Source organism: Epargyreus clarus, unplaced genomic scaffold (assembly GCF_041222505.1).
Source record: "Epargyreus clarus isolate Ecla_fem2 unplaced genomic scaffold, WU_Ecla_fem_2.2 ptg000023l, whole genome shotgun sequence".
Classification (NCBI taxonomy): domain Eukaryota; kingdom Metazoa; phylum Arthropoda; class Insecta; order Lepidoptera; family Hesperiidae; genus Epargyreus; species Epargyreus clarus.
Genome location: NW_027332230.1, coordinates 8,180,250 through 8,207,309, shown reverse-complemented (window position 1 = coordinate 8,207,309; position 27,060 = coordinate 8,180,250). Strand labels below are relative to the sequence as shown.

The 27,060-nt window shown below is 36.5% G+C and overlaps 2 protein-coding genes across 6 annotated transcripts in view; one reads left to right on the top strand and one right to left on the bottom strand.

Moving 5' to 3' along the window:
* Window positions 1–5,759, top strand: part of Ten-a (Teneurin-a transmembrane protein) — a 65,281-nt gene extending 59,522 nt beyond the window's left edge. For all 4 annotated transcript variants that reach the window (XM_073085660.1, XM_073085661.1, XM_073085663.1 and 1 more), the window contains 7 exons: window positions 38–273; window positions 357–1,085; window positions 1,169–1,572; window positions 1,698–3,583; window positions 3,669–3,822; window positions 3,919–4,273; window positions 4,376–5,759. In XM_073085660.1, coding sequence (XP_072941761.1) covers window positions 38–273; window positions 357–1,085; window positions 1,169–1,572; window positions 1,698–3,583; window positions 3,669–3,822; window positions 3,919–4,273; window positions 4,376–5,367 — 4,756 coding nt within the window. In that variant the 3' untranslated portion in view covers window positions 5,368–5,759. The remainder of the gene's footprint in view (window positions 1–37; window positions 274–356; window positions 1,086–1,168; window positions 1,573–1,697; window positions 3,584–3,668; window positions 3,823–3,918; window positions 4,274–4,375) is intronic.
* Window positions 5,760–5,991: 232 nt separating this feature from the next.
* On the bottom strand, window positions 5,992–25,257 carry LOC140751533 (uncharacterized). 2 transcript variants are annotated; one of them, XM_073085429.1, is made up of 18 exons: window positions 25,033–25,257; window positions 24,686–24,937; window positions 23,959–24,117; window positions 23,378–23,617; window positions 22,056–22,277; window positions 21,579–21,731; window positions 20,816–21,125; window positions 20,352–20,494; window positions 19,771–19,859; window positions 19,356–19,416; window positions 18,739–19,116; window positions 18,307–18,456; window positions 17,805–17,937; window positions 17,235–17,479; window positions 16,048–16,185; window positions 15,037–15,235; window positions 9,381–9,623; window positions 5,992–8,856 (listed from the first exon to the last, which is right to left on the bottom strand). In XM_073085429.1, exons 1-18 carry the CDS (start codon window positions 25,066–25,068, stop codon window positions 8,771–8,773), a joined length of 3,237 nt encoding a protein of 1,078 aa, XP_072941530.1. In that variant the 5' UTR covers window positions 25,069–25,257; the 3' UTR covers window positions 5,992–8,770. The 2 variants fall into 2 exon arrangements, with proteins under 2 accessions (XP_072941530.1, XP_072941531.1); XM_073085430.1 differs by having other exon boundaries at window positions 18,739–19,113.
* Between the last annotated feature and the right edge of the window lie 1,803 nt (window positions 25,258–27,060).

Sequence of the window (27,060 nt, the reverse complement as noted above, 5' to 3'; positions counted from 1 at the left end):
AATGACAATTCTATAAGCATATTTGTCTTTTTTGCAGTACGACCCAAGTTGCATATCAATATTACATCTGCATATCACCAGCAGACGGATATCTTTACATATCAGACTCAGAGAAACACCAAGTAAGAAGAGTTCTTACATTAGAAAAAGTGCGTGACCCATCATCTAATTCCGAACCTGTCGTGGGCAATGGCGACCGATGTGTACCGGGAGACGATTCCAATTGCGGAGATGAAGGACCTGCTATCAAAGCCAAGCTGGCCCACCCCAAAGGTATAAAAATTGACATATAGATCTTTTTCTTTTCGTACAAAAATCCTCAGGGAAACCAATAATAACAAACATCTTCTTTTCAGGTCTTGCTATTGCAGCAGATAAAACAATGTACATCGCTGACGGCACAAACATACGCGCTGTTGATCCAAATGGCATTATCCATACTTTGGTTGGTCACCATGGGCATCATAATCATTGGTCACCCGTACCATGTAGGGGTGCCATTGCACCATATGAAGCTCAACTGCAATGGCCCACTGGCGTCGCATTATCTCCGCTTGATGGATCGCTATACTTTATAGATGACAGAATTATTCTAAAACTGACTGTAGATATGAAAATAAAAATTGTAGCCGGTCAACCCTCTCATTGTCGCATTGGAAGCGATGGTAAACCAATAACTAAAACAGCAAATAAAACGAATACAGAATTTAGGGAAGATTCTAATTTGGGAACAATACTAGCTATAGCTTTTGCGCCAAGTGGTATTTTGTACGTAGCGGAGTCAGACAGCAAAAAGACCAATACTATCAAATCAATAGACCCATCTGGAAAAATTATGCACTTTGCTGGAAAAGTACAAGAAAACTTGAAAGAATTAAGTTGTGAATGCAATTCATCTATATCTGCAACTGTTATTCCGGCTAATCCTCGCGAGGAGGGTGCTGGTTGCCCTTGCCGACTCAGCGTTGTGGCAGGAGACGAACCACCAACGAGTACTGAAACACTACTGTCCTCTAATGCTAAATTCCAAACAATATCCGCTCTGGCAGTAACACCAGATGGTGTTCTAAATGTCGTTGACCAAGGTATACTATACTTCACTTTACAGTAAAATGTTACATAACGTATAAATTATACACGAGTAATATATGTTATGTTTTGTTAACAGGTTCTCTACACATTTTGGCTCTAAAACACTACTTGCCTTCTCACGATGAAAATGGAGAATTTAGAATACCGTATCCACCTACTTCGGAAATATACGTTTTTAACCGATACGGTCAACATATAACGACGAAAGATTTAACGTCAGGAAAAACCAGATACTCATTCTTGTATTCAAAGAATACCAGTTTCGGAAAATTGTCCACTGTGACTGACGCATCTGGTAATAAAGTACAATTATTAAGAGATTATAGCAATGTTGTAAGTTCAATAGAAAATACTCAAGACCATAAACTGGAACTTAAAATATCTGGAATTGGATATCTGACCAAAATTACAGAGAAAGGTTCTTCTGAAATTGAATTAGATTATGATGCCAACACAGGATTACTAAACAGTCGATCTGGGGTATGTATGCATTTTGATCAGTAATAATTTAGTGTTTAAACTCAAATTTAATTTAAATTCTAACCTTTCTTATAAAACATATGTGTATACCGTGTTTTTAATTGTTTACTCTCCATTTTTCTCAGGCGGGTGACACGGTGATTTACAACTTTGACGAGCTTGGTCGTGTTACTAAAATCATAATGCCATCAGGGGAACAAGTTCATATTACTTCAGGTCTAGCCAAAAACTACGGCCTTGCAGTAACGGTGTCCAATCCTTCGAGTACAATTCCCGTAGGTGTAGCAAAGAAGTGTGAATACGTGCTACATGGACAATCATTTAAACAAATTACAATAAATAATGGAAAGCAAATTACTGAAGGACGAATATACTCAAACAATACATTATTAATTGATACACCTTGGTCGGGTAAATTTGAGAGCATTGCAGCAGCTAAACATCCACTACTTGAAGCAGCGTTACCTATCGAAGCTGAAATGCTTCATATGTGGTCCCATCAATCTACAACATTCGGTGATGGATTGGTGAATACTATGTATTCGTTATACACCTTGGTAGGCGACGTCAGAAACCCACAACAAACGTTAAATAGAGAAATTTGGGTAAACGATTCCAGAGTTCTTATAATTGAGTTCGATCAGTTTAAAAGTAAAGAAACGTTCTTTAATGCAGATAGAAACCCACTATTTACTATTGCTTACGATGTTGCTGGATTACCTCTTTCATTTACGCCCCACGGCGCCGGAGTCCCGTTGAATATTTCATACGATCGGTTTAATAGAATAAATGGTTGGAAGTGGGGTGAAAGTGAAGAAACATATAACTATGATCCACACGGAATGTTATCAGAAATAACGAGTACACAAGACGGTACCAAGTTTATTTACTACAATGAAGGAAATGTAGTTTCCAAAATAACATTAGCCAGTCAAAGAAGCTTTAAGTACTTATACGATAGTGATGGTGGATTGACACATGTTGTGTTGCCATCTAGTACTAACCACACATTTAGCGTGCAGCCGTCAATAGGATTTTTAAGAGTTACATACACGCCACCTGGTTCGACAAGGAAATATTTGCAACATTATTCTCATACTGGTGAGCTGTTACAAACAGTGTTCCCTGGAGATGGCGCTAGAGTAATATACCGTTACTTTACCACAAACAAAGTATCAGAAGTGGTACACGGGGATGGACAAACACAAATTCATTATTCGGAAACCAGTGGTCTGCCATCAGAAATATTACACGTAGACCGGGACGTAGACTACCGCTGGGAATCAACATACGTTGGCGGATTACTTGTCGAAGAAAGGCTTGATTATGGCGCGAAAACAGGACTCAGTAATGCAAAAATAATTTATGAATACGATAACAACTACAGAACAACAGCAGTTCAAGGACGTATCGGTGGTCAAACGCTTATTCCACACCACATTGTGTACAATAGCAAAACTGGATCTCCGGAAATGCTAGGCCAATTTACCGTTTCAAAGCAGAAATGGAATGAAACTTCTGTATACGACGGAATCGCAATGTTTTCACGAGCGCTTAATGACCAATTCTTGGAAAAGGAAATTAGTGTAAATATTCATAGAATGGAAGTTTTCAGAATGGAATTCATTTATGACAAGCATGGCAGAATATCACAAACTAGAACGCACACACGAAACGTCGGTGTGAACACTTATACTAATGTGAAGAATTATACTTGGGACTGTGACGGTCAACTGACTGGTCTTGAAGCACAAGAACCCTGGGGTTTCCGATACGATGATAATGGGAATATGCTATCGTTAACGTACAGAGGAAACACAATACCAATGGAATATAATGATATGGATCGTATCATAAAATTCGGGGAAGGCCAATATCGATATGACAGTAGAGGACTTGTATCTCAAAATGCCAGAGAAGAACGATTCCAGTATAACTCTAAAGGACTTTTGATAAGGGCGACCAAACGTGGACGATTTGATGTGAGATATTATTATGATCATTTGGACAGGTATGTTTAACAATATTATCAATATTTATATTAAGATTCGTTATAATTTTTGTGCAAGCTCCTTACTGATCATGTATTATTTCAGATTATCGACAAGAAAAGATAATTTCGGAAATGTAACCCAATTCTTTTATACGAACAAGGAGAAACCACATGAAGTTAGTCACATTTACTCGCCTCGTGAAAATAGATTCATGACGCTGGTATACGACGACAGAGGTCATCTTATTTATACCCAGGTAAATAAATATTTATTCTATTAATTTTACTAACCGTACAAACTTACTGTAATTTTTGGAATATAGATAGATATTAATTATTATTTATTTTACCAGGTCGCTCGCCACAAGTACTACATAGCGACAGATCAATGTGGAACCCCTGTGATGATCTTCAATCAGTACGGAGAAGGCATTCGAGAAATAATGAGATCACCGTACGGACATATAGTTTATGACTCGAATCCATATTTATATCTTCCAGTGGACTTCTGTGGAGGGTTATTGGACCAAGTGACGTCACTAGTACACATGGCCAATGGAAAGGTCTATGATCCCCTGATTGGTCAATGGATGTCACCACTATGGGAAAATCTTATAGAAAGGATACACAACCCGACTCAATTACATTTGTATAGATTTAATGGCAATGATCCGATCAACGTTAGGCCGCAGTACAAGAAACCTACAGGTATTATACATTTTTCTTACAGAAACATTAAAATTATGATATTATTACTATGTGAACGAGTCACTTTGATCGCAGAGAATTTATGCATATATTGTTTTCCAGATCATCTAACATGGCTAAAACTACTCGGCTACGATACCAAGAGTTTGGCACCGCAACTGTATCCTGATGAATTACCCGGTGGTTCTATACTTCCTAGTATACCACAAGGTAGACCCGTGTGGGGATCTGCTCCTGGTGAAGCCGACCCCAATCTACCTTCAGCTATATCATTACTGCCCAGTGTCACCATTGAATCTGGCTTCCTCTCCCACATGTCAAATAAGAGAATAGCCGATTTCCGAAGTCTCTCCATACCGGCTATGTCTGCACTGAAAACGGATGCTTTGAATCTAGCTCCGAAACGAATCGGCTCTGACTCGGAACCACCATTTGGACGAGGCATCCTGGTATCGAGGAATTCGCGCGGGCGCGCAGTCGTTACGACGGTGCCCTCTGCGAATGCGATATACCGCGACGTGTACACTTCAGTATTCAACCGCTCGCACCTGCTGCCCTTCTCGTTCGTCGTACACGGCGACCAACAGGACGTGTTCTACTTCGTGAAGGAGGACACGTGGCGGGCCGCGGACGACAAGCAGCAGCTGAAGCGGATGCAGGGCAAACTCAACGTGACATTCCACGAGGTGGCGGAGGGCGGGCGCTCGTACGCGGACGTGAAGATCCACGGGCAGACCAGCATAGTGAACCTGCGGTACGGCACGAGCGCGGAGCGGGAGAAGCAGCGGCTGCTGCACCACGCGCGCGCGACCGCCATCCGCAAGGCGTGGCACCGCGAGCGCGAGGCGCTGCGCGGCGGCATGGGCGGCGCGCTGGAGTGGTCGGCGGCCGAGCTGGACGAGATCCAGAAGGCGGGGTCGGCGGCGGGCTACGAGGGCGAGTACGTGCACGACGTGGCGCGCTACCCCGAGCTGGCCGAGGACCCGTACAACGTGCGCTTCGTGAAGAAGCGCTCGGACCGCGCGGAGCGGCGCCGCCGGAAGCGCGAGCAGTGCCGCGCGCCGTGGTGGCTCGCCCGGAACGATCTCTGCTAGTGAAATGCCGCCATCCAAATGCCAAATCGTGTGAATGTGAATTCGGTGTGTGTGAACGGTGAGGGACGACCGCGTGTGTGATTGTGGAAATATATTTTGTAAATAGTCTCTATTAATTGTTAATTGTTGATGTATGTACGTACGGTAGACGCGAATCCCTATCGCTGTGTAAATATTAAATTTTAATTTGCAGGGAGAGAATGGACCTTTTGAGAGGACTGATATTAAAATAAATGTAATGTATGTATAAATAAGACGATTTATGTGAATATGAAATTATTTATACTTATTTATCGGTAAAAAGCTTCGATTGTGTCCAATGTTCTTATAAAATTTAGATGAAGACTATTTGAAAGAAATAATAAAAAAGCATACTTTTTTAACCAAACCAATGTGTTGTTTAAATGTTTCCCTTAAACCAATCAATATAAATTAAAACTTTTATATTGAATTTCTACAAATGGATATTAGCTTCATGTAAATAAATTTCTCACTTAAAATTGATCAAGAACTGTAAAAGTATGTAATAGAATTGGAACTGATATGAATCTCAATCACATTTAAAAATATATTGAATCAATCAATTAAGAAAGTAGAGAATACAGCGATTAATAATAGAGTCTGTTGTGTAAAAGTTATTTATTTATGTTCGAAACGTCAATCTCTGAACAATTTATTCAGGTTAATCTTTACAATATCAATTTATACACAAATCCATGTCAACGCATTAATATAAATTTTATAATACAACTCTATGTAATAAGCGTCAAATCGCCCATCACAACTCACTTATAATATTTACACATTAATCTAAATACGACAAACGAAAAATAGTCGACACTGGAAACTTTATACAACCATCGGACTAACAAAATTGGGTTACTTGTATAAAAATCTCCATTAAAAAATATACACAATATATCTTATAATAGACATTTACATTCGGATAAAGTTCTGAGTTTATTTTTACAAAAACCTTTACATATTGAGCTACACGTCCATAAATGAATGAGATCAACAATTCGCACATATGCTCGACTACGTTCCGTAGACTGTAATGCGTCGTTAGTAGCCGTAACGTTCACGTGTACGAAATGCCCTGCCCGTAGGTACTCTAAAAACAGTATAAAACAAAGTTGCCTAACTAACCTATTCGTATTAGAATGTCTATATGAACACATCTCTGTTAAACTATTTACAGCAACGAGTTATAAAATATTCGCGAGAGTTACATTTGTTATTTATATGTGTATATGTACTTTACATGCAATATCATATTGGCAGAACATTTTACATATTAATAATTATTATCATAACCATAACAAGAAAATGTGCGCGTGTAAAAAATTATAGAACCTTAGAACATTAGAACATTTAAAGGCTTAATGTTACTGCAAAACAATGTGGATAAAGTTACAACAGCTCAAAAATGGTATATCTTATTACTAATAGGAAAGATCGGGAAACTTGAAATTTCTCGGCATCGATACAAACAGACGTGGGATTTATATAAACAACAAACATGTAATATACGTTTAACATATGAAATACAATGCAGAAAACAATTATCATTAACAGTAAGACAAAATCATATGAACTCTTGATATAAAACCGTAATGATATCATATTATATTTGTGAGCGACTGTTCAATACATATTTATTTATACTCTTAACCGTACGATCTTAAAATGAGAATACTATCAGTACGTATTACCTACGTATAAAATAAGGCAGTTCATAAAACTATTATTAGTCAACCTCATTATTATTGCCTTTTCGGATTCATCAAAGCCAATTATGGACCAACTTATATATAAAATTGCATAAGAACAACTGACGCTAATTGTAATTATAAGGACCAGTTCATGTTTTATACAATATTTCCACTATTACGCCCAGTTTGATGAAAACCACCCCTTCAGTGATATTAACTAAAGCTTGCTACCGAACTTTGAGAACCACTTTAAAATGGGTCCAGTAGTTTTGTGATGATAATCAACGATCAATTAAAGTTAAAATTCCAAAATCACTCTAACGTAATTATGCCATCCCTTTATTTTATAATATTTTCATATATAGTATTTTATAAAATATCACGCCTGTTTTTTTTATGTGTAGGAAGAATTCCACATATATATATATATATTTTGGTATGTAGCGTAAGAATCAAAAGGGCATACAGTCCACCTGGTTAAATGGTCAATGCGTATTTATAGTTACCGATATGCTCAGCCGTGAAAACTAAATTGAAACGCATTTTGTACCGTTGCGTTCTATCCAGAATATATCAGCACGTTCCATTTGAGGCTGGTGGCTTGCCCACGCATTTTATTTAGCAATCAAACCGGGCAAATTCCATGTGTTACATTAGAGAGGCAGTGTGGATAAAATTTGAATGTATTTGTATATTGTACTAGCCTTGTCCTGAGTAATAGTTAAAAGTTTATTTTTTAATATACCCTTATTTCCCGGTCAAACATAACACTACCAGTGACACGCAAACACTAAAAACCACATCGAATTCTGTCTAATAATAATTATTGCGTGATATTCGAAAACTTCAATTAAAAGACAGTTCAATAATAACTTTTAATATTAGAGATTAATACTGACTAAGCAAATGTAAAAAAATATGTTTTTCTGTGTCATGGATTTTCTCCGACCCTATTAAGTACCATTTTTCATTAAATATTTAGCTACTCAATTCCACATGCGGGGCAGTTCGCACCACTCGCTGATATAAACAAGCATCAACTCGAAATTTAACTATTATGTCAACAACATACCTACTAATACATATATACAAGTTGAACAAATCTAACAAGAAATAAAATCTTTATCATGTATAATATTGAGATATAGTATAACATATCCATTTCATCGGTAGTATAACTCTTATAATTTAGTCACGTCTCATGTCATGATCCAAATATGCTTAATGTCAGTTTCACAACACAATTGAAATTCAATAATTTTACACACATTTGTGACTCTCAGGTAAAAATATATACACATCATGATTGACAAAATATATGGCAAATATATAAAAAATATTGCATGAATTACATGATTAAAAGCAACATGAAGTTCATAGTTATTTTTTTAATAAATAATTTTTATAATATTATATTTCGTATTGTTATATTACGTTGAACTTTTCAGTCTAAGTAGAGTAATTGATAGTATAGTATAGTAATACGTCGTACACTAGTTCGTAGAGAACCTGTATGTATATCAGGAAAATAAGTCCATTGCTTTCGGATAAGTTAGTAGAATCACAACAATTCCCTAGAACTGCATATTGCACTCGTTCAGGGTCACTTATAATACACCTAAACTATTTATCAATATTATGTACAGTTTATTTGCTACGCCGGCAGTGATCTAAACTTGGGGTAGATACTATGAACTATCAGGATTTGATTTCCGTCGTACCTGCTGAGTCGTTAACGTTTGCGTCTGAGGCTGTGTGATGAATTGTGCAGTACCTGTAAACATTCATTCAAATAATAATCACTAAGTGAAGTTGGTGAACAACAAGTATAAGAGTTCTTAAACTTTTCTTTCTAGTTAATTTTTATGTGATTTAGAATTTAATCATTTCCATACGAGAATGCATCTGTAATCGACCTATAGGATTTCAGTATTATTTGGGTTGTCTATGGTACAATCGACCTGATGTTAAATAACATGTTTGCTTCTTCTAATATAATTAATAAAAACATGGCTATAAATATGCATTTATAACAAAAAAAACTACAGAAGATGGATACATAGTCAACTAAAGTTATTTGCAACATCAAACTAGTACTGATTGTATACTAAAAAGTAGATATTGTGAACACTAATTTTAAAACACATTATTATTTAGCATAGCTTTGTAATAAAAAAGAAAATGATACATATTCAACTAAAGTCATTTGCAACACCAAACTACTAATGATTGTATACTAATACAAAAATTTTAAAACGAATTAATTACCCTGGCCTAATTATAAATGACACTACGTACCTGCGGTAACTGTCGCAGGCGAGGCGATTTGCACGTGAGCGGCGGGCTGGTGCGCGGGCGAGGCGGGTCGAACGGCCGGCCGGGCGAGTCTCGCGGGCCGCGGCCGCACCACCTGCATGCCGCTCACCCCGCTAACCCCACTCACCCCACTCACCCCGCTCACCCCAGTCACCCCGCTCACCCCGCTCACCCCGCTCACGCCGACGCCGCGCGCGCTCTTCACGCCGCCCGACATCAGCTGCGCTGCGGACACAACGCGCGCCGCTAAACACGAGTACACGCAAACGCTCACTTATAGCACACACATTGGGTTGTTAGGATTGAGTTCGTTTGGCACGAAAGTGTTGGGTATATCGCGTAACTGAATTAATACTACTACTACTAATATTACTCAATGGTTTTGTAGAATTACAAGAAATTATACCGCGATAACTAGCATCATGAAATACTAAAAATACTTCGGATTTTCCCCAAAGTTGCCTTCAAATTATTTTATTGTAAAACCGATTTTGTTGTCGACCATTATCATGCCAAAGGAACTCATAATAATTACATATTAGTTTGCAATACATAATGTTATGAAGTCGATCATACAAACAGATATAAATAAATTATGTATTTAGACTTTGTTACAAAATGGGTGTTCTTATCTCTGTGTATGCCCGTGACACACGTCACACAGGCGGTGCTATGATTGTAAGGTAGTAGCCATACATATTCATAATATTGAAAATTATTATGGATAAATTATTATGTGTCTATTTTGGTTTGATTATTTGTATGTTTCATAGAAGAAATGAAATAAAAACGTGTCGCCACATTGAAAGTTATAAACTATTGACTTATTCAATATTCACTTATCACTTAAAATTTTCATTTCCTTTTTACGCTTAAAGCTTTAGGCCTAACTCTCAATGTGACTTCACGCTCCGCACTAAGATTGTAGAGTTTTAGGTCGCTGGTTTCTAATCCGAGATATAATTTGGAACCCTTGTGCGCTAGAAACAATAATGTAGGTGAATATATGTATAAATACCGTAGAACTGTGCGGTGCTCCCTTCGGCGACCGATCGACCGTGATGCACACACACTCGCGACTTCCAAATAGGTCCCCAGGACCCCCGTAATATACTATATAATTAGATTATACGTCCCGTGACGAAATCTGAATACCGACTGTCTGTACAATGTGTGTTATGACAGAAACGTCAACCTTTAAATTTTGAATTTACTCCTTTTATTTATAATCAGTATTTCGACCAGTTCTAAATACTGAACATACCCCCGCCCGAGAAAGGCCAAGCCTTTATCAACCAAAATCCAAAAAATAAAAGCTTACACCGAACATATAATAAACATAAATTAACACAAACAAGTTTGTGACAACCCTATTCCGAAGGCAGCCTACAAAACTTAACCATAGGCCGAATAAATATAACCGATGTTGTTTTCAGTTTATCCGTATAATACAATCTTTCTCAGGCAGTAACACAAAATCCACACTAATTTCCATTTTTAAAGAAGGCAAGTTCTCTTCTTTTAATAAAACTAAATCTCCAATTTTAAATAATCCTCCAGGTTTTATCCTTTTACTTCTACTCGTAGTTTGAAGCAAGTGAAGATATATACTACTCCATCTTCTCCAAAATCTTTGATAAAGAGCTTGCGCCAATTGACATCTCTTCAATCTATCGTTTGGTAAATCCGCCAAGTTAAATTCCGATACCGATAATAAGGATTTATCGATAAACCATGAGGATCTTCCGTAACTTCACACAATGGTCTACAATTGAGATCTGCTTCCCTCCTGGTAAATACAGTTTCAAGCTCTTCATAAGTTAAAACAAGTTCACCGATCACCCGTTTCATTAAAGTTTTTGCTGACTATGCAGCCTGCTCTTCATGTAAATGTCTTCTTGCAGTTGTATCATTTGTCCCACAGTCAAACCGAATGACATGTGAAAGACCCAGCCGAGAAGTAAATGTAGTTAATGCTACAAGAAAACCTTCCATCGTCAAATCGTTGACACTAAATGTTCATTGTACAACCTTTGCACAAGAACAAACAAAAAACCTACAAAATATAACACCCTAATGTTTTAGGATTCCTTAACCGCGAAACCCTGATAAATAAGGAAAATCTTTAAATTTAAAACAAAAGAAAAACAAAATCCGTTTGCAGTGTGAAATACCCCGGTGGTATTCACCCTATCCGTAGGTAATGAAACCATTGAATGTGTCAATGATCTATCAATTGACCAAAAAACAAAATATTCTACAATGAAAACAATAGACCTTACCAATAAAAAAGAACTGAATTAATTAACAACATAAAAAATATATCTAAAACCGTAAAACCGCTAAATAAAATTTACAACCTTTTTCCGAAATTTATTTACCGCACGTCGTTTTTCCATATCAGAGAACCGTTTTCTCACTGATGAAAAAGAATTATTTACCGTAAACGTATCTGGTAAATATGATGAACTTACCGCATATCGCCGTGTATCATCCCGTTGATGACTAATTTTATGATCCAAATGTCTCCAATCCGCAATGGCACTAGGATTGTCGTTAGTGTCCCTAACCTTATGTACAAAATTATCCGTTTTAACGTTTGTGAATGTTTGGCAAACATTAATATTCTGGGCACCTTTATGATTATTTACCGCGTATGAAAAAGGCCCCGACAATACATAACCGAAGATAGTTTCCATAGCACAAGGCAAATCATTGTTTATTTTAATAATATCCCCGAGCATAACCTCTCCTAATAAATCCGCACCGATTAAAATATCAACCTCCCGACTAAGGTAAAAATATTCATCCGCAAGAGGTAGTCCTTTGTAATGACTACAAATCTCTTGAGGTAAATTGAAACTAGGCAACTGATTAGTTATTTTATTTAGAATAGTAGCGGTAGATACCAATAACGGTCGACGTGAAAACCGCGGTCGAATCGTTAAATTAACCCCATTTCTACCACTATCCACTGGTATGCCACTCAGTCCCGTGACTGTAGAAGCATTTGTTTTAAACCGTCTTAGACCTAATCTATTAGCACAACTCTCCGAAATAAAGCTACCTTGACTACCGTTGTCCAATAACGCACGCGCTTCTTGATAGTGACCATGTGCATCCTTAATATGCACCATGGCCGTAGACAAAAGAACCGTACGATTAAACATGTTAGCTTCAATCATGTTAGAAGTCAACGAAGCACCACCTTGATTCGAAACCGTAATATTTGCCTTGTTAGATCCGCTAACAGATGCAGTACATGGATTATCCTCCACCCTATCCGTGACAACATTAGAAGTATGTGCCCTACTGTTACCGGTCACAGTAGGTGTCGCCGCCGACCTTGCACTGCCCGATGCTGTCTGGTAGTGAGGTAAATCCATGTGAATGAGGTGATGATGCTTAGGTGACTTACACTTAAAGCAAACCCATGAAGATTGACAGTCCGCTATCTTATGAGAGTTAAAGCATCTAAAACATAGTTTATTTTCTTTAATAAAGTCTTTCCTAAGACCCAACCTTAAAGATAAAAATTTATTACATTTGGAAAGATGATGTATTCCCTTTTTACAACATTTGCAGCCTACCTGCCTACTTTCCTGAAATGCCTCATGAGTTTTAGTAGTACCACATGTCCGATGTGAATCACCACTTGACTCCAAAATCCTAAGTTCATTTTCCAAAAACCTTATTAAATCCTTAAATTCCGGAAAGTCCTTTCCTGTAAACCGTTCTTCAAAACCTTTTTTTAGACTATTATCTAATTTTTGAAAATTAATGTAAAATAATAAATGAGTCCACTGATCAACCGGAAAATTCATCTTTTCTAGCGCTTTCGTGTTTTCTAATAATGTATTTAAAAATAATTTAATAGAACTCAAATGTTTGGTGACATGTGAAATATAAAACAAATTATAAAATAGTTTATCTGCTAACAATCTTTTATTATTATATCTATTGTTCAATAGATCCATAGCAACCGAAAAATTATCTCCCGAAATAGATAAGTGTTGCAATAAAACCTTTGGTTCTCCAGCCAATGAACCTAATAAGTAATACATTTTCTCCGAATCAGATAAAGCATTATCTTCACATATCAAAGAATTAAATAAATCCATAAATGAAACAAATTCTTCTATTTTTCCCGCAAATGTAGGAATCTGTATCCGTGGTAAAACCACCCGCTTCCGCTTGTCACCATCATCCATTGACCTGAACTCCGAACCATGTTCAGTCTCCGAAGATGATATTTCTAAAAACTTCCTCTTGATGTCATAATATATTCCATTATATTTTTTAAAATCGTCCGAATAATCCACATCAGAGCCTTCGTCCAATTCCGATTGCAGTTCCAAAAACATCGACGTAAACTCTTCATAATTACGATCCAAATCATGATACCGTATTTTAAAATTATTTTTATCTATTTCAGATTTAGGTTCCCGCTGAGAAAGATCGTAAATAGAATCCAAATTATGAATTGCTAAATCGTATTTTAATTTATTCAACCTTTGTTTAGACTTAGGAGCCATTTCAAAAAGTTGAAATGAAAAAATAAAATAAAATTTAAACCGATAGAACGCTGTCACAAAATTATATGTCAACCGACTTGACAAATATGAAAGCACAAAATATTACCGAATGTAAATTATAATCCGCAATAATAAAAATTCAAACCGAAATAAAACCGACCGAAATAATAGAGTAGACAACGACCATGCAGTCCACCTCCACCTGGTGTAAATGACCACACGTGCGCTGTTACTCTTGAGGACTAAGTTGGAACGCCTCGATTAAGTATATCTCCCTTACCACACCTTTTTCAAACAAAAATACAGCAGCTCCAAACACTGCTGTAATGGCAGAAATAGACGTGGCGGTGGTGCTGCCGGAGTCGAACCACGTAGAGTTCTACCACCTTCAACCGACACAACCCGAAACAGGAGAATGCTCAATACAGGCCCGACCGAAACACTAATAATAATCCGAAAAAACGCCTAAAACCGTTGACGTTTCTTGTAGTACCCGATGTACATAAATAAAATAGTAACCGAAATAAATACGTGTATCCCTACGTAATAATTGTAGAGTACACAGTTTTTTGAATTTGTCCAGCCGCTGTAAATACTTATAATCCGGCAAAGTATTTACAAACGACGTGGACGTGTGCCGATGTCTACACTACTGTTCACCAACACACAAGAATATACTTGCGAGCACGGAAACCCGAATCCCGACTCGAAGTGACCAAAATGTAGAGTTTTAGGTCGCTGGTTTCTAATCCGAGATATAATTTGGAACCCTTGTGCGCTAGAAACAATAATGTAGGTGAATATATGTATAAATACCGTAGAACTGTGCGGTGCTCCCTTCGGCGACCGATCGACCGTGATGCACACACACTCGCGACTTCCAAATAGGTCCCCAGGACCCCCGTAATATACTATATAATTAGATTATACGTCCCGTGACGAAATCTGAATACCGACTGTCTGTACAATGTGTGTTATGACAGAAACGTCAACCTTTAAATTTTGAATTTACTCCTTTTATTTATAATCAGTATTTCGACCAGTTCTAAATACTGAACAAAGATCATGCAATCTCTTAACAAGTTAACTCAATAGTTACTTACCAATAGGTAAAGAGAGCACCGAAGGTTGATTCGTGAGTACCACAGACGTGGTAGGTGGGACGGATACAAGCAAGCCACTGGGCGCGCCGGACACGTTCAGTGATAACGATATCGGCGCTGATAACCCCGGGATTTGTACTTGCACGTTCTGCAAACCCTGTAGACCTTGTAGACCTTGGAGGGAGGTCAAACTTAAACCCTGGAAAGATTTAGTGAACAGTTAAAGAATACAATAAATTAATTCATTAGTGTGGAGTCATACCAATAACTATTATTGTTAATGTTATAATCTGATATTATTTTGCAAATTCGAAAGGTTTCAGTACATACTTAACATAAGTCATTTCATTCTTAATTTTATATGACCGGAAGTCATAGGATTAATTGTAATATGGCTAGTATCGTAATGTGATTTTCTACCCCTACACTTTCCTAACGAATATCGAACCATTATGACGTCATGACGTAACACCGAGCACTGGAGGGGCGGCTAGTTTTACTGGCAATTCGATCGTAGCCTCCGACCGCTGCGCACGGGCTTCAAGTGCACGCTCGGTGGAACGGTGGGTGTTTTAATTATAGTCATAATTATAATTATAAAAAAAGATTGATTGTGAATTCATAGTGTTTCTTTTCGGTGGTACAATTTAATTCCTCGGCCGCCATCCACGAACCGCATATAACTTTGTGATAAAAGAAAAACTGAAGATACTTTGCGGTAACTTAATAATTACGCGATTTTATATTCAAATAGAACCACGGACGGGTAAAGCCACACGAAGACAAGTCGTTGTAAGTAAAATACCATAATTATTAAGCCTTAACTACCCCACTGTTTTCACGGTATATTCTGGTCTAATAGCTCATGTAATTTAAAGCTCAATGGTTTCGAAAATTCACCTGCAAGTGATAAGCCTTTACTACCCCGCCGTTGTCACGGTCTTCGACAGTCTAATAGCTCGATGCAATTGTAAATGTAATTTAAAATCTCAATACATTTCAAAGATATACCTGCAAGTGACAGACGGGCTGCGGTTGAGGTTGTGCGGGCGGCGTGGCGGGCTCGGGGCCCATCAGCCGCTCCAGCAACGCGCTCTCGCTACTCGACACGTTCGTCGATTCGTTGTCACGAGTGTACGCAGACATTACCTGAAATAACAAACAGTTTGAAAATTGAATATCGTTTTCTATTTTTTTTTTCTTTGAATAGTATTGACAAAGGAGCATAGCAGTTGGACCACAACTGCTCATATGTGGTCACCGCCCATGGATGTCTGTATCCTGCTCCATAAAATCAAGGGATTCTAGCGAGTAATTCTGAAGCTGATCTGTATTTGATTTTGGTAAGGGAGAGACTAAGTAGCCAAGGCGTTACAAATTTGTCCGCAGGGGTAACAATGCAATTGTAGCAAACCTTAGGTAAAACTCTGATCTTAATTGGCCTTGATTACAGAAGTCCATGAACAACTGTGGCGACTTACCTAAACTACATGTCCGTTTGGTACTTCTATATTGTATAAAAAAGGTCGAATAAAGATGCTGAGAATTAACATGATCGGCTCATATGTAAGAGGGTCCATGTATTCATACGTACATTAACTGGTGAGTATAGGTGTGGTTGGTGTATATAATAGACACGGGCATTACTTGAACCGCTTGCAGCACACTGTCCACGCAAACAACTAGTACTCATCGGGCATCACGCCACCCAGGTCGCTATTTTCTCCACCCAACCCGCCATAACTTTACTTTGTAGATCGGGCAACATCTACACAAGCCGTCGAAATGTGCACGCTCCGAACTTAAATTATCTGGTGAATATACGTGTCGTTGGTATATATAGCCCAGTGGACACGTGCATTGGTTGAACTGGACACTGTCCTCGCAAACGACTTGTGCTCGTCGGCCATCACACCGCCCACGTCGCTGTTTACTCCACTCAGTATGCCAGAGCTTTACTTTGTAGATCGGTTATCATCTACACGAGCCACGAGGTGGGTATAGGTGGGATTCGTGTGCGGTGCAGTGGACGCTCGCAACAGTCGCGCCGGCTGTATCGACACCGTCCGCGCGAGCAGCTTGTGCTAATTAGACGTTACGCCGCCCACCCGCCAATGCCTCCACTTAGCACACCATAGTTTCACCTTGTAGACCGGGCAACATCTACACAAGCCACAAAGAGTACGCTACAATAGTACCTGGTGGGTATAGGTGGGATTCGTGTGCGGTGCAGTGGACGCTGGCAACAACCGCGCCGGTTGCAACGACACCGTCCGCGCGAGCAGCTTGTGCTCATCTCCCGAGCCGCCGCCGCCCAGCGAGCCGCCCGCCAGCCCGCCGCCCATGCCGCCCAGCCCCGGCGCGCTGTTCAGCAGGTTCAGGATCGTAGCGTTGTTGTTCGCAGAACTCACTGCCGCTTTGGCAGCGTTTTGACTCGCTGCCGCTGAATAAGGAATTTTTAAATGTTAATCAATACAAAGTTATATACTAATACATTTGTTTTTACATAAAACGAACATAAACCAAACTGTACTTGTTAGACAAAAGTTACCGGATTCAAAAATTGTAACAGCACTACTACACTTCAAGCAGAAGTTTAGCGCTAAGCTTCTATCTATGCACATTCTTTAATTCTCAGTATTATAAATGCATTTGTTGGTTAATATATTTGTATCATATTTAAAAACATATAGTATTTTACACGAGAAGTGACAATGTCAACATATTTTAACATAGTGTTAAGTTTTTAAAAAGTCATTGGAACTTACCTTGCTGAAACTGTTGAGCTGAATTCATTAGACTAGTCACAAGTGCATTTATTGCTGGATTCGTTGTCCTTGGTTTAGTTATAGTCGCTTTCTGCTGTGTCGTCGTTGTATTTGTATACTGTATACTCTGTACCTGCAAAATATCAAATTGATATTGCAAAAACATATCCCAATATCCCTACAATAATTTTAGTAAATTATTAAGCCAGCTGTCTGAAATTTTTACCCAACTTCAGAAGGTACTTTTTTGAGCACATATACGTAAATTATGTTCTTTGGCCCTGTAGCTCAAATGGCATAACGAATTTTATAGTGAAGGTGTCATTAAATTCATGTAAAGTTTAAGTGATACAGCGCACAGTGGTATTTTTAAGGCCTTTTTGTTTTTGTAATATCTCTGTTGTTCACTTTATATTAATAAAATTACTATGATTTCGTTCATACAATAGTGGCGATAAAAAATTACATTCGCATCTCCACAACATATGAAGTTATACCATACCTGTGATGTGCCTGCACTGGACATGAGTGGGTGCTGGATGTGTATGATGGCAGACTGCATCTTTTGAGGGTTGAGGGGCTGCGGTGGGTTGGTCAGCTGCTGCGCCAGGAGTTGGTTCGTCGACGCCTGCGTCGAATGAATGTCGTGGACCTGATCGTATAAAAAATTAATTATTAAATTCTATAGTAATCGAAATAACGCTTCTGTCGCAAATCAGTAAATGTAAAGGCGTTCGGCGCTTAAAGTAAAACAATATGAAGATTTGTTAATATCAAGATTTACTCATTTTAAGTATACTTCGCTCAGAAGATGATTATAGTATTGCAGCATAAGTTGTTAGCGAAAATTTTTATTCATATTTTATAATGCAATATCTTTATCTGTGTAATATTCATACTCACATAAAAAAGATATACGTATATAAATACTTACCTGAGGTGACAATCGCGGTGTTGTCGGCGAGGGTTGCTGCTTCAACGCAGTATCCACCGCCACCGCCGCAGCCGCCACCGCGCCAACATTGCCCACTGTAGTCACGTTGCCTATCGTGCCCACGTTGCCTATAGTACCCACACTACCCACAGTGCCTATGTTGCCTATAGTGCCAATGTTTCCCACAGTGCCAATGCTCCCCACGGTGCCAATGTTCCCCACGGTGCCTATGTTGCCCACGGTGCCCACGTTGTTCACGGTGCCAACATTGCTGATATTGCCCACAGTGCCAACGTTGCCTAGAACTGTGCCCACAGCCGTCACGCTGCCCACATTTCCTATACTACCGACGCTTCCCACTTGCTGCAGTTGTGCCTGCTGCAAAATAAAATGTATGTTATAAATGTGTTAATTATTAAACAGTATGAAAGACACTAAATAGACGAATAAGGACGGGCGGAGGATGACGGATTCTTATATGTAATATGCAGTACAGTAAAAAGTACAAAAGTTAAAGTTTGCCACCTCCAAATAAACATGGTATCATCATCAACATGCATAAAATAATAAATAACGATAAAAATAATTCTTAAAGTATATTTAATAGCTACACTAACCAGTATTGGAAGCTGTCTTGCTGTGGTGTGAACATTTGAAGTGGCTGCTATTGAAGGAGTCCTGAAATAGATAGTTTGATTGATGATAATTAACAAAATGGTCACCATAACTAACTGAAGTATAAGCAAATTAATGTACATTTTCGTAAAAAAATATTTGTTTTTCGTGTACAAAAAACTATGAGATCATTTCTTACAATGTGTTAAAAAATATTTGAATATTTTAAAGATATTAACGCGTATTAATTTAAGCAATTTATTTTACAAATATTTCAGTTTCAAATTATCATTAAAACATTTTCATATAGTTTGCAACATAGTATTACAACATAATATCTCATTATTAAAAGACCATTTGAATGCCTTATATGGTTTATATGTAATTTGCAATGAATATATGAGTAATCACACTTACACTACAGGTACTGTTGTAGCATGTGTTTGTACTGTGGAACTGCTCGCTGCGGCCGCCGATCGCTGCAAAAGCAATTGTTGGTTTTGTTGCTGGAATATTAAATAATTATCGTTTAATTTTATATATATTGCATGACACTTCATATTATAGTAACTAAAACATCCCAGGTAGACTCCGTGCCAAACTTCTAGTCCGCTCTGAATATAGAAATGAGCCGCGTCGCGACAGCAAATTGTAGATATTAGCGGGACGAAGACAGCGCGGGACCCCCCGGCACCCGTACGCTGCCTGCTCTCGCCCGCGGGTACATAGCGCCTGCACCTACACCTACACCTGCGCGCACAACTTCAGTGCGGACTAGAAGTTTGGCGCGGACTATACGCACGTAAAAAGTTATTGGTGTATATAAATAAAATATATGTTGATATACAAACGTAAAGTACTCCACAAAACTTCAAAAATTACAACCTTTTCTTTTGATTTAGCTATATAAATTTCGGATCAAAACAAAGCCAAGAGAACTATAAAACTAAACTACGAAAATAAACATTAAAGAATGATATTAATAAAACAATTCACACCATTTCATTCCTCATCCCGCCTGTATATGAAACTCTTGGCAACTGCCCAGGCACTATATGTTTTATCCTTACTGATTTCCTGCCTTCTTCCGTGAATATTTCCGTAAATTGTTGTATGTATTTATTCGCTTGTAGTCTTGATCCTGTAATAATAGAATATATTTTTATAGAATACAAAATAATTAATAACACTATTAAAACTACATTTGTGTGTTTCGCACTCCATAATAATAAATTAAATGAATAAGTCAGCTTTTATTTTTTTTATCACAACACAAATTAGGCCATTTTGATATTGATGAATATAATACCTAAATCCATAGGATATTTATTATACCAAAAAAATATTCAATTATCGATAGAATAATGAAAATGCACGAATTACTTAGGGAACTAATTACAAAATAGTGAACCAAAAAAAACACTACAATTATTGCAACCCACACATAGTATAATAGTCATACCTAAGGAAAATCGACACGCAGCACCGTTTCTCTCTCCTTCAACATGGTCCCTATCGACATACAACTCCCCTAGGAACTCTTGGTCGGACGGCCTTTGTAATATCGAGAGTTTTATATGGAAGAACCCAACACCGGCGTGGGGGATGGACTTTTCAGTTTCCAAAATGTATTCCTCGACTAATTGCGGTTGGCAATCTGAGGTGGGCCTCGGCCGCTCGTACGAGCGTGCGATTCGTAATGGGCCGGTGGGCTCGCCGGGCAGGGCTAGCGGCAATGGCTCCATTTTCGGCGGCTCGATCGGCTTGAATACCTGAAATAAATAAAAAGGAAACATGTTTTTACATGTGCAGTTTGTACATGAACACTTGTATGAATACTATAAGAATGTACATATAAGCACCATATTGTAGACATTACAATAGATTACTAGATTGATAAATCACATAATTATTATAAGATATCTACTTATACCATTTGTGTATTATATTTGTGTACATCTACACTTTTATGGGATGGACATTTTGATGGGAATAAATGTAACTTAAGTGTTATTTATATAAATTTGTTTCATTTAATATATTTAGCTTTAGAAGAACAAGCACAATAATGAAAATCAACTGTATATTATATAGAACTACAATGATTCTTTTTATATATTTTTTTAATATGTATTTTACATTGTGTTATTATGCTTTAGGGTTAAATAATATAAATTAAACATCAGATACAAAATTCAACCTTAATATTGTAATAATTATCTTACCTCTGGTGGTTTTTTCGGATATTTTGAAGTTAGACGCGTGTGAGGTACAGACTGTCTACTGTTTTTCGCTCTCTGACGATGTATTAATTCTAACAGTTCCAACCCATGATAATGTGTAAACTGATCTAGTTTTCTTTTCCTATTTACTGCAACCTGAAAGATTTTGCATGAGCATTTATTAATTATAAAGATTGTTACAACTACACACAGTTACAACTACATCTTAATTTATACTGTATAGGTAGCTCTCACTATTAATACAAGAGGATTCTAACGACTTAATTTGTTTATATAAATATGCTTTACAATTAATAACTTCAAAAGGACACTAAGTATTTTTTAAACATCTATTACTATAATTATATTGGTTCAATTAAAATTATACCTAACAACATAAAATACAGCATGTATTCACATTACGTAATTTCTTATTTTAAATCGGTCAAAAATACGAATATAATAATATAACACACAAACCTGTGAAAACTTCCTAGCTTGTCTTCGTATCCGTGGTGTGTTGAACAACCGAGGCGCCGCGTGGAGCCTCGCGGCCAGGAGCCCCACGGCCGGCCGGGGCTCCAAGCAGAGCGGTGGAGCGGCCGCGTGTACCAACGCTGCCTCCACCGCCTCGAGAGCGCCACGCTCTTCACCCACCCAGCCACATCGTCCACCGATGCACATTGCATCTGTTATAATGCTCTGCGCCAAAAATACAACATTTGTTTTAGAAGAAAGAATTGGGAACTTTTACCCGTATAGGTTAGTACCTATTATTATTAGTATTAAAAGCATTAATGCATTATATGGCATGAGTATGGATTTTATGGCAAGCAATTGGTAGACTACCTATAACCATAATAATGTTAAAATATATATATTTAATGATTATAAACTTAAATATATAGGCATAAATATTAAGTATTACAGAACATATATATAAACTTAAGTGAAGGTCAACATAAAAAGCTAATTTTAATCAGACAAATATTAGAACAAAATTCAATCTAACAATTCAATTTAACTAGGATTAAAATACACATATTTCAAATAATAAGTATAATCTATATCAAATACAATGATAATGGGATGACTATGATAACTTTGACATAATTTATATGCATACCAGGCATAAGGTCTAATTTGGCCTCAAACTATTATAAATGTAAATTTAAAATGAAAAATGAATTATTTAATTGTCTGATCAAAGAAATTCTTTTTAATTCTATAAATAAAAATTCTATAAATTTTATATCATATTTTCTGTTTTACTGTTTTACAGGAAATATGATATAATATTTATAGAATTTTCTATGTTTCTAAGTTGTTTCTGGACATCTAACATTAAAAATAATAATTTACATTCCCCAGTGTAAAATAAGAACAGATGTCATGCGTATAAGGCCTAACAATATATGGCATAGATTAATAAAAAATAATTTAGGCACGTTCAGGTATCGCTGATATGAAGCAGACTAATGTTGTGGTAATATAGTGCAGTAACACTATACAAAGAGTACATATTATGAACAGAATGATAATCAATATAAATAATTATATTGTCTTAATAAATATATTCAAAAAAAGTTCCTACAACTATATGATATTATCTGCTATAAGGCACATACACGAGTTAGGAAGTATATATAAAAATATTTGGAAAGTAAAACTAACATGAAAAAAATATGCAAGGTCAGTCACCAGACTGCTTGCTTGTTATAAATTAAAGATAATCCATCATTCTGTTACTTATTCTATACATTTATTTCACTCCCAATTTATAAGCTAAACTAAACTCTCACCTGATTAGTAGGCCTCAACAGTACATGATGAGTGTCACACATAAAACTTGGGTATGCCTGCCTGTAGTCCCTTATTTGAGCTATTATGCAACCTGAATAGAACAGGCAGGAATGCTCTGTTTCCAACAAATCTAGAAGCACCACTGGTAACTCTTCATTATCAATGTAACTCAACAATTCCTCCTCCTCATATGGCCACCGAGGTGTCTCTATTAAGGTTTCCTCTTGGCTTGAAGATGCCTAAAAAGTTTATATTAATAATATATAATTTATTTCTAAAATTTAGGTAGCAATCAAGGATAAAGATCACTTGAAGATAGGTAGGTATCTTCAGATAGATAGTATATTAGATACTGGCACCCTTCATATAACTTCATATAAACAGGTGTTCTAACTGGCACCTATTACTGATACATTGCCATTTCTGAGTACTAAAATGATGGTCTTATATGTAAGTCAGCTGAATAATTATGGCTTAAGATGAGTAGAACATTTTTAGAAGTTATTGTACTTATGAACACTTACCAGTTATTATCTAATTGGTACATATCTAACTAGAAGCAAAACGTTTTTAGACTTACATGATTTGCATCTGGAGGATGTATATGTTGTGTGTTCCCATTAACTTTCAGAGATAATGAGTATCCTTTATTCCCAGGATATAAGTTTATTATCAATGTGTTAAGATTATATGTTGCTAATAATTTTTCTAATAAATATGATGTTGTCTTAAGTCCTTGCTGTAATGTTAAAGAAAATAATGCAATTAAATTGATAAAGCCCATAAATTATATATGTTGTATCAAATTTTTGACAATTCATGATAATGCACTTTATCAAGCAATCAATCAAATTCCATTGAATTTTATTTATAGTATGATTTTATATATCCTCTATTATAAACAGAAATGTCCTGCCTACAATATTAGTAATATTAAACTATGGTGGAATACAAATAAACATTGAATAGCCTGTATTCTTTGATAATAGGGCATGCTAGATATAAATAGTACGATTAATAGTTCTTTTAAAGTTCAACACTTCCTACTGTCACATATATTTCTATGATTCTCTTAATTATCTATCATAACGCAAACCTTATGAAAATAGATAGAACAACATATACAGGAAACAGTTCCATATGTCTTCGTACACTAAATGTTGTGTATGAACTTTAAAGAACTGTATTGTAGTAGAATAGTTCCAACAACTCATTCTAACACCTTGACTAACTTTACAAGTGTAAAATGTCACTAAATCATTAAGTAGTGATGCTGATATACGATAACAGACCAGTAGAATACTCACATAGTTTGTTTGTGACGATTCATCTCTACTAAGCTCATTGTACAACTCATGGAGCTTTTTAAACAAATCAAACTTTCCTGTCGCTTTGGAACCAGTCGAACTGGCAGAACTTCGATGAAACTTCATCCTTGTATCGTCTACAGTTTCGGCGAGATGCATTTTTTCATGAGTCCAAGTCATTTTATGGTCTGGGACACCACTGTCGAATTGTGTTAGATTTGTATTTACATGTTTAGCCCGGTTTAATATTACCTGAAATAATAATGTTTATACACTTCCATACACTTTCTACGATGATATTTTTGATGAATGATCCAAATTACACCAAAAAACAATTTTTTACTTGCCTCTGCTTCCAATGCCGCGTGAATTAAACCATCCATAATGTCATTAATTAAAAACAAATATGTAAGTGGCAGTTATTTTCTCTAAATATATTATTTCATTTTAACAGCTTAGGCCTGAGTATTAAGTCATGATTTCTAGAAAACTAATACGCTTTATTTATGTTTCACACTGCATGACAGTAAAATAACATGTCCAATGTCCATCAACATTTTTGACAGATCTTGGTTCTGTCGAGAATCGAGAATAGGTCAGTGTTGGCAGTTGCATTGCATTTCACGGTCAGAATTAGTACCCAATGTCATTAATTTAATTTCACTTTATATTAAGAGCATCCTCCAACTGCGTGTTTGAAAAACATAGTATTGCTAACGTTTTATTAAAAATAAATGTTCTTATTCAAACCCTTTTTCTGGATATTCATGCATATTCGTTTAAAAGTTTATGAAATATTTTGTAAACAAACTACTTAGTTCATCCAAGGTCTATAATATGTCTATTTAAAGTTAAATATATAACGATATCTATGTTTTTGTTTGGTATTTTGCATAATGATGATATAATAAATAAGCATTGGTAACCTAGTGATTAAAATTAGATCTCTCAATGGAGGAGTCCGACGTTCAAATCCCAGACCTGTGATTTTTCAATGTGCGTATAATATCAAATACATTATTACTTTTTTTACAGTAGAGAAAACCAATGTAACGCACCTGCATGCCCAAAGATCTTCAATTAATGTTCTCAGAAGTCCTTCAATCCGTATTTAGTCTGTATGATAGACTATGACTTAATCCTTTTAAGAGGAAACCCGTGCCCAGCCGTGGGACAGTAGGTACTGGATTGATGATGGCGATGATCTATGAAAAATATTACTGAATCCTTCTGAATCTACTCCAAAGCAATCCAAAGGCATCGCCGCTATAATCATTTTTGGAACAAAGTTTCTTAACTCCGTTAGTAGACTGCGCGAATATCATTATGGAAAGTCATTTTACAAGAGATATTCACTATTCAGCTTACTCCTTAGGGGCCATGATAACAAATCTTAACCTATGCTTAGGACTTAAGCCCTATTCTGCTTTGATTACAGATCTAAATAAAGAAGCAGCAGTGATGATCCCTTTACACCAAAGATTATAGTAACTTATATAGTGCACCAGCAACTGTGTTAGTATGATACATTCATTAATATTATAAAGGTATCATTCAGTAAGCCAAATTCATTAAAAATGTTGTTATATGTAGTAGTATTGAGAGATTTAGGTCAAACAAATCAGGTAGCAAGAAACGTGAAAAACTAAAAACAAAAATTTATTTCAATTAAAGACAAAAAGATTTTAGGTGCGTAAAAGATATAAAGCGCCTTTATAATTTTCACGATTTCATCATTTTTAAGAATGGCAACAAGCAGCAGAATCGTGGCTTTAAAAATAATTAATTTTGGATACATGGCATTTGCATTCATATTTTAGAAATAATTGAAAATAATACTAAACATGTTAATAATTTATTTAAAATATTCAGTCGTAGTATAATAATCATTAAATCAATATTGGTATATTTTTTTTAAAAATACACATTAAAATACTTTTGACAGCTTACAACACCATCTAAAAGTGTTAACAATGAAATGACGTAACTTGACAAATCACAACATCGCATCCAGTTTTGGCTGACAGCAAGAGTGTTGTAAACATTTGGCTCATCATTTATTTATTTTTAAATAAAAAAGTATAATCCCTTGTAAAGAAAAAGAATAGCTGAAATATATCCCTAATGAACAAATTAACATAATATTAGGTAAAACATAAAGGAAATAAAGTATTTTTTGCGTATTTTGTTCTTTTTGGACTTGCAAATGTTCTGCACTGTACTGTTCTTATTATTATACAAAAATATTACGTTCAATATCAAATCTTTCTAGATTGCGACAATACTTATGTAAAGTTTTTAATTATCAAGGAAATAAATATCCTGCTTAATAAAATATTTTATGGGTACATGTTGATTACCCCTGAAATGTCACA